Source organism: Cherax quadricarinatus, chromosome 41 (genome assembly GCF_038502225.1).
Source record: "Cherax quadricarinatus isolate ZL_2023a chromosome 41, ASM3850222v1, whole genome shotgun sequence".
In the NCBI taxonomy this organism is placed as follows: Eukaryota; Metazoa; Arthropoda; class Malacostraca; order Decapoda; family Parastacidae; genus Cherax; species Cherax quadricarinatus.
In genome coordinates, this window is record NC_091332.1 from 9,355,937 (window position 1) to 9,371,571 (window position 15,635).

Here is a 15,635-nt window from a genome sequence, read left to right on the forward strand (position 1 = left end):
TCTCTCAATTCTTGTAGTGGTACGGTCATTCTGCCCCATACCATAGTCCAACAGAATTTCCAGTCATGTGGCAATGACATTTTTGAACAGCTGGAACTCCAGGATCTCCCAATCCTCAAAGTAGACACTTATGTCCTTCCTGCCCGGGGGCGGAGACGTTACCCTTGCAATGTGGCTCGTTTAACTTTTGACAGCCGAGAACTCCCTCCCGTCCTCTGTATATGTCGTGGGACATCGGTTACAAGTTCGAAAGGTGATACCTACACCGCAACACTGTAGAAATTGCTGGCGTTTTGGTCACCCAGCAAAATATTGCAGATCTATGGCCGAATGCCCAGTCTGTGGTGCCGATGACCATTCTAATACATCTTGCAGTCAACCTCCATCTTGCCTTAATTGTAATGAAGCTCACCCTTCGTACTCCCGCCGTTGCCAGGTCTACTTAAATGAACGTGAAATCCGTTGCCTCAAAGAGGCAGAAGGTCTCCCTTATGCTATGGCAGTTACTCATCTCCGCCTCCAAGGGAGACTACCCAGTGTTTCTTATTCTCGTGTTTCCAAACATCCCCCCACTTCTGGGGTCCCATCTTCTGCAGCCTCCTCTGTTGTTACCCCTCCCATAGCCACTACGGCATCTAATCCTTTTGCTGTCCTTGGCTCTGACGTCCCGACTACAACTCAGTCTGTTCTCACATCTTCGCGTCCTTCCTCACAAGCCCCAGTATCGACAAGACCTCGTACGACACCTAATACCAATCGCCCCACTACTCAGAAGTCCAAAAAATCCACATTGCTGAAATCTTCTTTGCCCCTTCCTTCCCTTCTTCCACCTCCACATTTTACCTTTCCAGTCTCTGTACTTAGTTCTTCCCCTCTCTCTGGCTCTATTACAAGTGTGGAGATTCACCCTCCTCCTCGTACTATGCCTTCCACCCCCGTCCCCTCCCAAGTTTCTCCCTCTGCCACCTCCCAGGTTTCTGCCTCTTCTGTCCCCCCCCACACTTCATCTCCAGTCCCTTACACTCTTCCCTCCCCCTCTACTTTGGTACAGTCCATTACTGTCCCAATCTTTACTCACCCTCCTCCTTCTATCTCCAATATGGTCTCCCATACATCTTTGAATTCAGAAACACTTGAAGCCATTTCAGAATATATTGCAGAGACTAAACCTTCAATGGACACTGATTCACTTCCTGTTCCTTCTCTTCCCTCTCCTCCATCTTCACAACCTCATTCTTCGCAACGCTCCGTTCCTTTGCTACTTGAACGTCTTCCAATGCCACCACACGTTGACTTTTCTAACCCCTCTAGTCCGTAGGTGCCTTTTCCTACAGATTCCTGATATTTTCTTCATCGCCAATCATGGCCTATTTACAGTGGAATATCCGCAGCCTCAGGGGTAATCGGGGTGAGCTTCAGATGTTTTCCAACCTATCTCAGGCTATAATTTATTGTATTCTTCGGATCCTTTCTCAGATGGGACCTTTAATGAAAGTGCCCTTCTTCTACGCAATGATATTCTGTACTGTCAACTATTTGTCCATACCTCGCTGCATTACACTGCAGCCCGTATCCACTTGAATAAGTGGTTTACAATATGTTCTTTATATCTCTCTCCTTCTCGAGCATTTTCTATCCCAGACTTTGCCTTTCTTGTTTCATCCTTACCACCACCACTTCTGTTACTTGGTGATTTTAATGCCCACCATTTCCTCTGGGGGGGTCTCATTGTGACTCACGTGGCATCCAGTTGGAGGTTTTTCTCGCCTCTCACCCCCTCCATGTTTTAAATACGGGTACTCCCACCCATTTTGATCCTCGTACTCATACTCTCTCTTGCATCGATCTATCAGTCTGCTCTTCCTCCACTGCACAAGACTTCACCTGGTCTGTTCTACCAGACTTACATGACAGTGATCATTTTCCGATCATTCTTACTTCTCCTTCCTATTCACCACCTTTCCGTAGCCCTCGCTGGCAATTTGATCAGGCAAATTGGGATCTTTACTCACACCTCACTGCTTTTAGTGAGGTTCCTTTTTCATCCTCCATTGATGAGCTCCTACACATCTTCTCGACGTCAGTTTATACCGCAGCTTCTCATTCTATACCCCAAACCTCAGGCAGGCATTCTCAGAAGTGCGTGCCTTGGTGGTCTCCTGCTTGTGCTCGTGCAGTACGTTTGAAACGTGCTGCATGGGGCAGGTACCGGTACAATAGAACCGCTGAGAGACTTCTTGATTTTAAGCAGAAGCGTGCGATCGCTCGCCGTGTCATCCGTGAAGCTAAACACACTTGTTGGTGAGACTGTTTCCACCATCACCTCTGCTTCTTCTATGAGTGCAGTCTGGAAAAAAGTGAGGAAATTGAGTGGTAAATACTCTCCTGACCCGGCTCCTGTTCTACGGGTTGCTGGTGTTGATGTAGCAAACCCTCTCGACGTTGCCATTGAACTTGGCACACATCTGGTCCATACTTCCTGAGGGCTCCATCTATGCCCCTCGTTTCTTTCCTCAAAGTCTGCCAGAGAGTTAGTACCCTTTGACTTTTCTTCTTTCAGAGAAGAACACTATAATGTGCCTTTTACACTTCAAGAACTGGAGGCAACGCTCTCAGCTTGCCGATCATCGGCAGCTGGGCCTGACGACATTCATATTCGTATGTTACAACATTTACATCGGTCAGCCCTTGTAGTCCTCTTACACCTCTTCAATCTTACTTGGGCACAAGTTCTTCCCCAGCTGTGGAAATCTGCCATTGTTCTCCTTTTCCGCAAACCGGGTACTACAGGACATGATGCCTCCCACTATCGCCCCATCGCTCTCACTAGTGCAGTTTGCAAAGTGATGGAACGTCTCGTAAATCGACGTTTAATGTGGTATTTAGAGACACACAACAGTCTCTCCGCTAGTCAATATGGCTTTCGTAAGGGTCGTTCTACCATAGACCCCTTACTACGCTTGGATACGTATGTTCGTAATGCCTTTGCGAATAATCACTCGGTTATTGCCATATTTTTTGACCTTGAGAAGGCATATGACACAACTTGGAGGTATAATATTTTGGCCCAGGCCCATTCCTTAGGCCTCCGAGGCAATCTACCATCCTTCCTTAAGAACTTTTTAACTGACAGACATTTCCGTGTTCGAGTCAATAATGTTCTTTCTGCGGACTTCGTCCAAGCTGAAGGTGTCCCTCAGGGATGTGTTCTAAGCACAACACATTTTCTCCTTGCTATAAATGATTTGGCCTCTGTTCTTCCACCCAATATTTGGTCATCACTCTATGTTGATGACTTCGCTATTGCTTGTGCAGGCGCTGACTGTCATCTTATTGCAGTTTCTCTCCAGCATGCGGTCGACCGTGTTTCCACTTGGGCCACCACACATGGGTTTAAATTTTCAAGTACCAAAACTCGCCAAATTACTTTCACTAGACGCTCTGTTATCTCCGATCATCCTTTGTATCTCTATGGCTCCCGTATCCCCGAACGTGATACAGTCAGGTTTCTAGGCCTTCTCTTTGACCGTCGGTTATCCTGGAAACCTCACATAACCTCTCTGAAGGCAACTTGTCACAGCCGGCTAAACCTTCTTAAAACCCTTGCTCATCTTTCCTGGGGAGCTGATCGTCGAACTCTGCTTCGCCTACATTCAGCCCTCGTTTTATCGAAACTCGATTATGGTGACCAGATTTATTCCGCGGCCTCTCCTGCTACTCTCTCTAGCCTTAACTCTATCCATCACCAAGGATTACGTTTGTGCCTTGGTGCTTTTCGCTCTTCCCCTGTTGAGAGCCTCTATACAGAAGCGAATGTTCCATCCTTGTCTGATCGCCGTGATGCCCATTGCCTTCGCTACTATGTATGCTCTCACGATCTACACAATCCTTCCATTTATAGAATGGTCACCGATATTAGTAGACATTCTTTATTCGTTCGCCACCCCTGTTTGCTCCGTCCCTTTTCTCTTCGCCTACATTCACTCTTGTCTTTCCTTCAGTTACCACCTTTATATGTTCATGTAGCATCTCACTTTTCCCTACCCCCCTGGGAAGTTCCAGCTGTTCGGGTCTGTTCTTTCTCACTCCCTTGCTCGAAAGCTCAACTGCCTACGGTGGCTTCCCGCTCTCTTTTTCTTGATCACTTCCACTCCCATTCTCATGCCACCGCTGTGTACACAGATGGCTCTAAGTCTTCAGATGGCGTCGGATTCGCAGCAGTGTTTCCAGACAGCGTCGTGCGGGGACATTTACTATCTTCAGCTAGCATTTTTACTGCTGAACTGTATGCCATTCTTGCAGCACTTATTCGTATCGCATCTATGCCTGTGTCATCATTTGTAGTAGTCTCAGACTCCCTTAGTGCTCTACAGGCTATACGAAAATTTGATACATCTCATCCCCTAGTTCTCCGTATCCAACTTTGGCTACGCCGTATCTCTACCAAACATAAAGATATTTTTTTTGTTGGGTCCCTGGTCATGTCGACGTACAGGGCAATGAACAGGCAGACACTGCTGCGCGGTCAGCAGTACATGACCTACCAATTTCCTATCGAGGTGTTCCATTTCTGGACTATTTTGCTGCAATAGCTACCCACCTTCGCACCCGTTGGCAACAACGCTGGTCAACTCTGCTCGGTAACAAACTTCATTCTATTAAACCGAGCATAGGTTACTGGCCGTCTTCTTGTCATCAGTGCCGAGGTTGGGAGACCACTCTCTCCCGCCTTCGCATTGGTCACACTCGTCTTACTCATGGGTATCTCATGGAGAGGCACCCTGTTCCTCTCTGTGAGCAGTGTCAAGTTCCAGTATCGATTAGCCACATTCTGTTAGACTGCCATCTCTATCAACGAGCACGCAGAATTTACCTCCAACGTCGTCTTCGTTCTACTACTCTCTCTTTACCTTCCCTTCTTGCTGATGGACCCTCCTTTAATCCTGACTCTCTCATTGACTTCTTGACAACGACTGATTTACTCCACAAACTCTGATACTTTTCGCACTCCCCTCAGCCCTTTCTAGTTTAGTCTCTTGCTGCCCTTTACCCTTTCACCATCCACTGCCCCGCTGTTATCCGTAACCTATTACTCATCCATCTCCATTTTGCCACCTGATGCCCTCGCTTCCTTCCTGCCCTGCAGCGCTGTATAGTCCTTGTGGCTTAGCGCTTCTTTTTGATTATAATAATAATAAATAACTGGGATTCCACCTTATAAACTGAGCTGTTTGACATAAAATCAAAATAATTTTTTTCTTTGTGTAGTATACAAAATGTAGTTTACATGTATCGAAGTGTTGTTAAGCGCAAAGAAAACCACTAGTATGCTTGAGTATTTCGGGTAAGCCAGTGGAAAAGCGTAGGTCTCCAGGAGCATGACAAGCATTAAACAAAGAGAATATTGAGTACAGTTTTTATTTTTTCCGAAAGTAGCTTACGAAACATTGTCAAAAAAAAACTAGCAAACGAGCATGAAGTAGAACAGTACAGATAGGAACTAGCAGATCAATTATCCATCATAATGAAATATGCCAAGTTAAATATATCTATAGAGAAAATAACAAGGTCTTGCAGTCTACTGCAAAGTCACTTTGACTTTCTTGGGTTATCCTAGGTAATTTACATACATGCTGCTATGTATGATAATTTATGTAACTATTTGTGTACCTATATCTGAATAAACTTAAGGTTTCTACCCCGGACACGGGATGGCTTGATACGGCGTCAGCTGTCAGTGACCCTATAAACCCTTAACAAGAAAATGTGTGAACTGTTCCAGTGTTAGTGGTGTGCGGACGACTCACTCGCCTGGACATTGGTGACACATTTCTCCCGTTCTCTCTGGGATGCTTGTCCTCGTCTTATTCTGTCCGCCGGGCACATTACAACAGGGAATGCATTTATCAGTTCCATTTTTCCGTTCAGTGGATATTTAATGGTTTTCGTGGGAAACAGGTTACAGAACTCAGGTGAAGGCTTAGGATACTGCTTGTTACTGAACTCAGGTGGAGTAGGATACTGCTTGTTACTGAACTCAGGTGGAGTAGGATACTGCTAGTTACTGAACTCAGGTGAAGGCGTAGGATACTGCTTGTTACTGAACTCAGGTGGAGTAGGATACTGCTAGTTACTGAACTCGGGTGGAGTAGGATACTGCTAGTTACTGAACTCAGGTGGAGTAGGATACTGCTAGTTACTGAACTCAGGTGAAGGCGTAGGATACTGCTTGTTACTGAACTCAGGTGGAGTAGGATACTGCTAGTTACTGAACTCAGGTGGAGTAGGATACTGCTAGTTACTGAACTCAGGTGGAGTAGGATACTGCTAGTTACTGAACTCGAGTAGGATACTGCTAGTTACTGAACTCTGGAGTAGGATACTGCTAGTTACTGAACTCAGGTGGAGTAGGATACTGCTAGCTACTGAACTCAGGTGGAGTAGGATACTGCTAGTTACTGAACTCAGGTGGAGTAGGATACTGCTAGTTACTGAACTCAGGTGGAGTAGGATACTGCTAGTTACTGAACTCAGGTGGAGTAGGATACTGCTAGTTACTGAACTCAAGTGGAGTAGGATACTGCTAGCTACTGAACTCGGGTGGAGTAGGATACTGCTAGTTACTGAACTCAGGTGGAGTAGGATACTGCTAGTTACTGAACTCAGGTGGAATAGGATACTGCTAGCTACTGAACTCAGGTGGAATAGGATACTGCTAGCTACTGAACTCGGGTGAAAGCATAGGATACTGCTAGTTACTGAACTCAGGTGAAGTAGGATACTGCTAGTTACTGAACTCAGGTGGAGTAGGATACTGCTAGTTACTGAACTCAGGTGGAGTAGGATACTGCTAGTTACTGAACTCAGGTGGAGTAGGATACTGCTAGTTACTGAACTCAGGTGAAGGCGTAGGATACTGCTTGTTACTGAACTCAGGTGGAGTAGGATACTGCTAGTTACTGAACTCAGGTGGAGTAGGATACTGCTAGTTACTGAACTCAGGTGGAGTAGGATACTGCTAGTTACTGAACTCAGGTGGAGTAGGATACTGCTAGTTACTGAACTCAGGTGGAGTAGGATACTGCTAGTTACTGAACTCAGGTGGAGTAGGATACTGCTAGTTACTGAACTCAGGTGGAGTAGGATACTGCTAGTTACTGAACTCGAGTAGGATACTGCTAGTTACTGAACTCTGGAGTAGGATACTGCTAGTTACTGAACTCAGGTGGAGTAGGATACTGCTAGCTACTGAACTCAGGTGGAGTAGGATACTGCTAGTTACTGAACTCAGGTGGAGTAGGATACTGCTAGTTACTGAACTCAGGTGGAGTAGGATACTGCTAGTTACTGAACTCAGGTGGAGTAGGATACTGCTAGTTACTGAACTCAAGTGGAGTAGGATACTGCTAGCTACTGAACTCGGGTGGAGTAGGATACTGCTAGTTACTGAACTCAGGTGGAGTAGGATACTGCTAGTTACTGAACTCAGGTGGAATAGGATACTGCTAGCTACTGAACTCAGGTGGAATAGGATACTGCTAGCTACTGAACTCGGGTGAAAGCATAGGATACTGCTAGTTACTGAACTCAGGTGGAGTAGGATACTGCTAGTTACTGAACTCAGGTGGAGTAGGATACTGCTAGTTACTGAACTCAGGTGGAGTAGGATACTGCTAGCTACTGAACTCGGGTGGAGTAGGATACTGCTAGTTACTGAACTCAGGTGGAGTAGGATACTGCTAGTTACTGAACTCAGGTGGAATAGGATACTGCTAGCTACTGAACTCAGGTGGAATAGGATACTGCTAGCTACTGAACTCGGGTGAAAGCATAGGATACTGCTAGTTACTGAACTCAGGTGGAGTAGGATACTGCTAGTTACTGAACTCAGGTGGAGTAGGATACTGCTAGTTACTGAACTCAGGTGGAGTAGGATACTGCTAGTTACTGAACTCAGGTGGAGTAGGATACTGCTAGTTACTGAACTCAGGTCAAGGCGTAGGATACTGCTAGTTACTGAACTCAGGTGAAGGCGTAGGATACTGCTAGTTACTGAACTCAGGTGGAGTAGGATACTGCTAGTTACTGAACTCAGGTGGAGTAGGATACTGCTAGTTACTGAACTCAGGTGGAGTAGGATACTGCTAGTTACTGAACTCAGGTGGAGTAGGATACTGCTAGTTACTGAACTCAGGTGGAGTAGGATACTGCTAGTTACTGAACTCAGGTGGAGTAGGATACTGCTAGTTACTGAACTCAGGTGGAGTAGGATACTGCTAGTTACTGAACTCAGGTGAAGGCGTAGGATACTGCTAGTTACTGAACTCAGGTGAAGGCGTAGGATACTGCTAGTTACTGAACTCAGGTGAAGGCGTAGGATACTGCTAGTTACTGAACTCAAGTGGAGTAGGATACTGCTAGTTACTGAACTCAGGTGGAGTAGGATACTGCTAGTTACTGAACTCAGGTGGAGTAGAATACTGCTAGTTACTGAACTCAGGTGGAGTAGGATACTGCTAGTTACTGAACTCAGGTGGAGTAGGTGGGTTGGTGGCCCGGTGGCCTGGTGGCTAAAGCTCCCGCTTCACACACGGAGGGCCCTGGTTCGATTCCCGGCGGGTGGAAACATTTCGACACGTTTCCTTACACCTGTTGTCCTGTTCACCTAGCAGCAAATAGGTACCTGGGTGTTAGTCGACTGGTGTGGGTCGCATCCTGGGGGACAAGATTAAGGACCCCAATGGAAATAAGTTAGACAGTCCTCGATGACGCACTGACTTTCTTGGGTTATCCTGGGTGGCTAACCCTCCGGGGTTAAAAATCCGAACGAAATCTTATCTTATCTTATCTCTTAGGATACTGCTAGTTACTGAACTCAGGTGGAGTAGGATACTGCTAGTTACTGAACTCAGGTGGAGTAGGATACTGCTAGTTACTGAACTCAGGTGAAGGTGTAGGATACTGCTAGTTACTGAACTCAGGTGGAGTAGGATACTGCTAGTTTCTGAACTCAGGTGGAGTAGGATACTGCTAGTTACTGAACTCAGGTGGAGTAGGATACTGCTAGTTACTGAACTCAGGTGGAGTAGGATACTGCTAGTTACTGAACTCAGGTGGAGTAGGATACTGCTAGTTACTGAACTCAGGTGTAGGATACTGCTAGTTACTGAACTCAGGTGGAGTAGGATACTGCTAGTTACTGAACTTAGGTGGAGTAGGATACTGCTTGTTACAGAACTCAGGTGAAGGAGCAACATACTGCTCATTACTGAACTCAGGTGAAGGAGTAGGATACTGCTTGTTACTGAACTCAGGTGAAGGTGTGTAGGTATACTGGCCTGCTGGAACCTAGGCAAGAGGAGGTCCACCTGACCTAATTGGAATATTTTTGTTCTTTGTTTATATTTGCAAAGGGAATTCCTGTTCTCTTTCCTGTCATCATCCAGCTTTGAACAACATTTCTTCTTCCTCGTACATTGGGAAACAAGGCTCAGTACACTGTTAAAACCCCCCAGCAAGAACAAATAGATGATGTATAACTGTCAGCCACTTTTTGATCGTTTGACACACGTGATCGTTAAGACTGGTGCCATTAATGAATTTTCGAAGAAGACAACACCATTGGAAAAAATAATCTTTTGTTTGGAAGCTGAAGTATTATACGATTCAGATGTTAAAATCAATTTAAGGTAAGTCAAGGATCCCTCTGGAAATAAATCACTGACTTTGTTTTTGGGTTATCCTAGGTAATTTACACTATGTACCTAAATAAACTTAGTCATCACTTGTATAATAATAATCTTTATTTTTATGAGTACACCTTCAAGGACCATAACATTATATCAATCACATCTGCTAGAAAAATGACAGGATGGATAATGAGAACCTTAAAAACCAGGGATGCCAAGCCCATGACACTCTTCAGGTCACTTGTTCTGTCTAGGCTGGAATATTGCTGCATACTAACAGCACCTTTCAAGGCAGGTGAAATTTCTAACCTAGAAAATGTACAGAGAACCTTCATGGCATGCATAACTGCGATAAAATGCCTCAATTACTGGGAACACTTGAAGTTTCCTCAACCTGTACACCCTAGAATGAAGGTGGGAGAGAGACATGATTATATACACTTGGAAAATCCTGGAGGGATTATTACCAAACTTGCACACGAAAATCACTCCCTATGAAAGCAAAAGACTCGGCAGACGATGCAACATCCCCCCAATGAAAAGCAGGGGTGCCACTAGCACAATAAGAGACAACACAGTAAGTGTCAGGGGCCCAAGACTGTTCAACTGCCTCCCAGCATACATAAGGGGGATTACCAATAGACCCCTGGCTGTCTTCAAGCAGGTACTGGACAGGCACCTAAAGTCAGTACTTGACCAGCCGGGCTGTGGTTCGTACATTGGACTGCGTGTGGCTAGCAGTAACAGCCTGGTTGATCAGGCTCTGGTCCACCATGAGGCCTGGTCGCAGACAGGGCCATGGGGACATTGACCCCTGGAACACACTCCAGGTATACAGTTAATACAGACCAAGCTGACATCACTGACATACTATATAGAAAGTCCCTAGTTATGTAGAGCATTTCAGGGAATGGGTTAATCTTGTCCCCTAGAATGCAACCCCAAGGACTCCAATGGAAATAAGTCACTTTTTTTTGGGGGGGGAGGGTTATTCTAGGTAATTTACATGTATTACTATGTATGATAATTGGAACTTGAATGGTAAGATAAGATAAAACTTTGTTCAGATTTTTACTCAGTGCATCATAAGGGACTCTTATTTCCATTGAGTTTTTTAATCGTGTCCCTTAGGATGTGACCCACAACAGTTGACTAACATCTAGGTACCTATTTACTGTTGGGTGAACAGAGGCAGCAAGTGTAAGGAAACATGCCCAACATTTCACCCATGCTGTAGATTGATCCTGGACCCTTGGTGTGTGAGCCCACCAAGCAGTGAGCACCCAGACTTTCATGTTACTACTGCTTTGATCTGACTAAATGTAAATTTTGTCACTTTAACTAGTTTAACCCTGTTTTATTATTTACTTGAATGTGAAGAAACGAGGAATTTAAAGATAACTCTTAAGTATTTTATGTATTATAATGTACCAGTACAGTACACTAAAATTTTTTAGCCAAATATCCAATTTTGCCAACTATGAATGACTCTGCCTTTGTAACCTGTTTAACCAACAATACAGTATACATATGTACTTCATTGTAATGTTATTTCCTTGCTAAGTTAATGTTAACTTTAGGGGCTAGAGTTTTTATTATATAAATTGTCCAGCATTAAATAGATTATGCATTAGAGATCATTATACTTTGTGCCTATGGGGCTGTATAGCCCTTGTGGATTAGTGCTTCTTTTTGATTATAATAATAATGTGCCTATGGGGAGAAAGCATTTTTCTTAGTACAGTAACCCAAAAATAAATATATTCTAATCAAACCTAGACCATTATTATACTAATCAAATCTGAATGTAAGTTATAGTGGACCCCCGGTTAACGATATTTTTTCACTCCAGAAGTATGTTCAGGTGCCAGTGCTGACCGAATTTGTTCCCATAAGAAATATTGTGAAGTAGATTAGTCCATTTCAGACCCCCAAACATACACGTACAAACGCACTTACATAAATACACTTACATAATTGGTCGCATTCGGAGGTAATCGTTATGCGGGGGTCCACTGTATTTTTATTTGCTTACCAATGGATGGGTCTTCCCAGTATGCACATAATATAATTGTCTCCATTGTACAGTCCACTTGATATTTGAGAATTTACTTAATAGGGCAGATAGAGGAGAGATTGTTTGGCTGTGATTGTAACTCGTATACATACTTTCGTTACTTTCAGGACTGAAATTCAGGATCTTCTTAATGCCCTATATGAAAAGTGTGATGACCATGGAAAATCAGAGAAATTAGCCCTGCAAGCAAAAACAATGGGATCAAAGGTTTGGTTTCTAGTTCAATTACAGTTTCACTTTTGAAACACACATTATGCTAATTTATATTTTTGTAAATACTGAAAGTAAATTAATAAGATACTGTATTATGTATGCAGTGTATACTGATTTTTGTGACTAATTTTAGTTATTAAGGGCTTAAATTGCTGTATAGCCCTTGTGGCTTAGCGCTTCTTTTTGATTATAATAATAATAAAAGGGCTTAAATTCAAAAATGTTTAAAGGAAGATAAAATTAATTCACAAATTTGTAAAATAGCACTGTATATAGCTAGAGGTAAATGACCATTTTTGGAAAGGTTAATTAGATAAATTTAGTGGTCTTTGCAGTGTGTTCATGACCAAAAGGTCTCAGCTTTGAATACTGGTTAGGGGGAGTTATACAGTACTCTATAGGCAAGCTGCTTTAAAACATGCTACCTCTGTTTACCTATTAATAATTGATGGTTGTCTTAGATTAGCAGAGTATTCTGTAATATATATCTGCATTGTGTTAGCTTACATTGATTTACAGAGTTCATAAATGGACTCTCATAATAAGCAACTATTATACAGATTATTTGGCTAATTAATGTGGTAATGCAGGGTGACACATCCTTAACCCCTTTGAGGGTCGACAGGCCCTCTCAGAAACTCGTTCTCAGGGTCGGCCAAATTTAAAAAAAAAAAAATTATTTTTTCTTATGAAAAGATAGAGAATCTTTTCCCGATCATAATGACACCAAAATTATGAGATTTGATGGAAAACTTACGGAATTATGCTCTTGCGAAGTTAGCGGTCTCGGCGATGTTTACGCATAGGCGATTTTGCCCAATTTGAGCCCCATTTTCTGCCAATTCCTCTGTACTAGTCGACAAACAACATTAATATTTCGCTAGAACTACATTTTTTCTATTGAATGAGTGCAAGAAACCACCCATTTACCATTTTCAACTATCCAATACAGTGGTCAGAATTTAGCAATTTTGCCAATTTCACACAAATTTCAAAAAATGCCAATTTCCGAATAGTGTCCAGAACAAACAAGAAATACATTCCTGGCACTAAAATGACATTTCTTCTGCTCATTAGTCACGTCTCAAGGCCCCTCTTACATTCTTTTGCTTTCCACTTTGAATTTTTATTCTCACGAAAAATAGAAGATTTACTGTTATGCAGACTACTGCATTAGTGTAAAAAATGATATAAATCATATTGGCGCAATTGCAAAAGAATGTTAGACTCACCAGTTGACGTGTATTGGACGCTTGGCATGATTTGTTTACTTTTGAACTTTGGTAAAAATCGAACATTTCTGCTACTTTGAGCTCAATTTCAAGGTACTTTTCATTGTAAAACCAGTAAAAATCATCTCAATTTCTGTGATATGCATTCCATTCTATAAAATGAGACCAAGAAAACTAGAATACAACAATAAATACCATACGAAAATACAGTGCAAAGACGTTGTTTTATGCCAAAAAAAACGTGAAAGTTTTTTTTTTCTCATTATGCACTGTGTGCTGCAGGATTTTTTTTATACTGTGCACACTGACCACATAGACCCATTCTTTCATATGGAGGCCTACCAGCCTCTTCCCGCGAGATTTGACGGCGCTAGAATTTATGCGTACTAGTACGTCAAAAACCCCTACGCGTAAGACGTACTAGTACGACCAAAACCCTCAAAGGGTTAATCATAACTGGAGACAGAATTTTTGTTCTACAGTCTTCTCCCAGTGGGCATGCCTATGACATACCTCGAACTGGTAAAGACTATGCAATACAGTGGACCCCCGCATAACAATTACCTCCGAATGCGACCAATTATGTAAGTGTATTTATGTAAGTGCGTTTGTACGTGTATGTTTGGGGGTCTGAAATGGACTAATCTACTTCACAATATTCCTTATGGGAATAAATTCGGTCAGTACTGGCACCTGAACATACTTATGGAGTGAAAAAATATCGTTAACCGGGGTCCACTGTATACCCTTGCACATCCTTACCCACCCATACAGGTTTAGTGCATAAAATTAATATATTAATGTACTATTCTCCATGTGGAAGTGGAACAGAATTCTTCCTCCGTAAGCCATGCATGTTGTAAGAGGCGACTAAAATGCCAGGAGCAAGGGGCTAGTAACCACTTCTCCTGTATACATTACTAAATTTAAAAGGAGAAGCTTTTGTTTTTCTTTTTTGGCAATCCTGCTTTGGTGGGATATGGCTGATCTATTGAAAGAAGGAAGAAGAATGCACTATATAGGGTTCTGTACTGTGTTATAAAGGTCCTATTCTTAGGATCAGCATTTTGATATTGTTTGATACAAGTATTTCTTTTTAGGCATATCTTAAAAAGAGGGATACAGAGGCACTAAACAACTTTACTGAATGTCTTCGACTGGCACCGGTAGATTCATCTCTTCTGCCTTTGGCTTATGCAAATCGCTCTGCTGTACTTTTCCAGATGGGGAGATATAAGGTATGTTATGCTGCAGCAAAAAAAAACTGCACCCCCAAGTTGTTTAAATTAACTCTTTCATAGTACAGATATTAGGATTTAAACTGTTGCTTGTCTTCTGATATTAAATATAGAAAAATAAAAATCAGTGCTGTAGTACAGGTAGCTCTTTCTAATAGAGAGAGAGAGGTTTCATCAAAATTGTTGTGAGGTGAATTGTGCATAGTACGAGAGAAACTTTGAAGAATATACCAATATATTTATCCAACTACCACCAAATTGTTAAATTGTTAATAGCAGCACCAGTCTTGAATTAGCAGCATGTGTACAAAAGAACAACATTGTATAATAAATAGTGGAAATAAGATGAATATTAATTAGAGGAAGGATCCCAGTAATGGTTGGCTGCTGGCATGTTTTAAGGCAATAGGTAGTGGTCTTTTCATTCCTATAATTCTTTCTTACAGGTTACTGCTTTCCATTGAATATAATAACTGTAATCCTTATTAATGTCATGATAATGATTTCACAGAGAATTTCATGTTAATGTTAGTTGAGTAACATTTAACAAAATAGGGCCAAGTTAACATTAGAAGTGGCTCTCATGGCTCTAAATAAAGAAAACTTGCCGTACAATTTTTTTTAAAATGTGCTCACTAGATTTCCTGAATCACATACACCTTGTTTTATCAATTTCAGTATTAAAAAGAATAAAAAATAAAGAATATTGATTTTATTTCTTTGTAAACGTTATAATGTGTAATTACAATTTGGGTTTAAGTACAAAGAAAGCCGCTATCAAGCTGAGGCATTTCGGGCAGACTAATCCTAGTACGTGTACATAATAACTACATAAATCTAGACAAGATAAGAGTGGTTAACTTCTTAATAAATCTCTATTGAATCTTAATACTAATGCAAGGTAAACAAGGTGGAGGTTTATAAGAATAATAATCTTGAAGTTGCACATAATAAGAACAGTATTACAGTTAATCATTCAAACAATAATATTTCATGGACTGGCACATGTTTAATAGACTAAAGGTCATATATTATAATAATTGGGAGAGTTGCTTCAAACTGATTAGAAGTTGTTTTGGTTGGTTTGGTTAGTAGTGAGAGATGAGATGTTTTTAAGCATAGTTCTAAATTTATATGTAGTCAGGGAATCCTTTACTGGTTCAGGTAGTGAATTCCAGATCTTCGG

General features: G+C 42.2%; 1 protein-coding gene across 7 annotated transcripts in view; it reads left to right on the plus strand.

The window, feature by feature from the left end:
* Positions 1-15,635, plus strand: part of LOC128695761 (SET and MYND domain-containing protein 4) — a 100,318-nt gene that overhangs the window by 21,321 nt on the left and 63,362 nt on the right. For 5 of the 7 annotated variants that reach the window (XM_070092976.1, XM_070092974.1, XM_070092977.1 and 2 more), the window contains 2 exons: positions 11,874-11,973; positions 14,312-14,449. In XM_070092976.1, coding sequence (XP_069949077.1) covers positions 11,962-11,973; positions 14,312-14,449 — 150 coding nt within the window. In that variant the 5' untranslated portion in view covers positions 11,874-11,961. Of the gene's footprint in view, positions 1-5,751; positions 5,822-9,488; positions 9,690-11,873; positions 11,974-14,311; positions 14,450-15,635 lie in introns of those variants that run through there. The other 2 variants (XM_070092972.1, XM_070092973.1) reach the window with 2 other exon arrangements.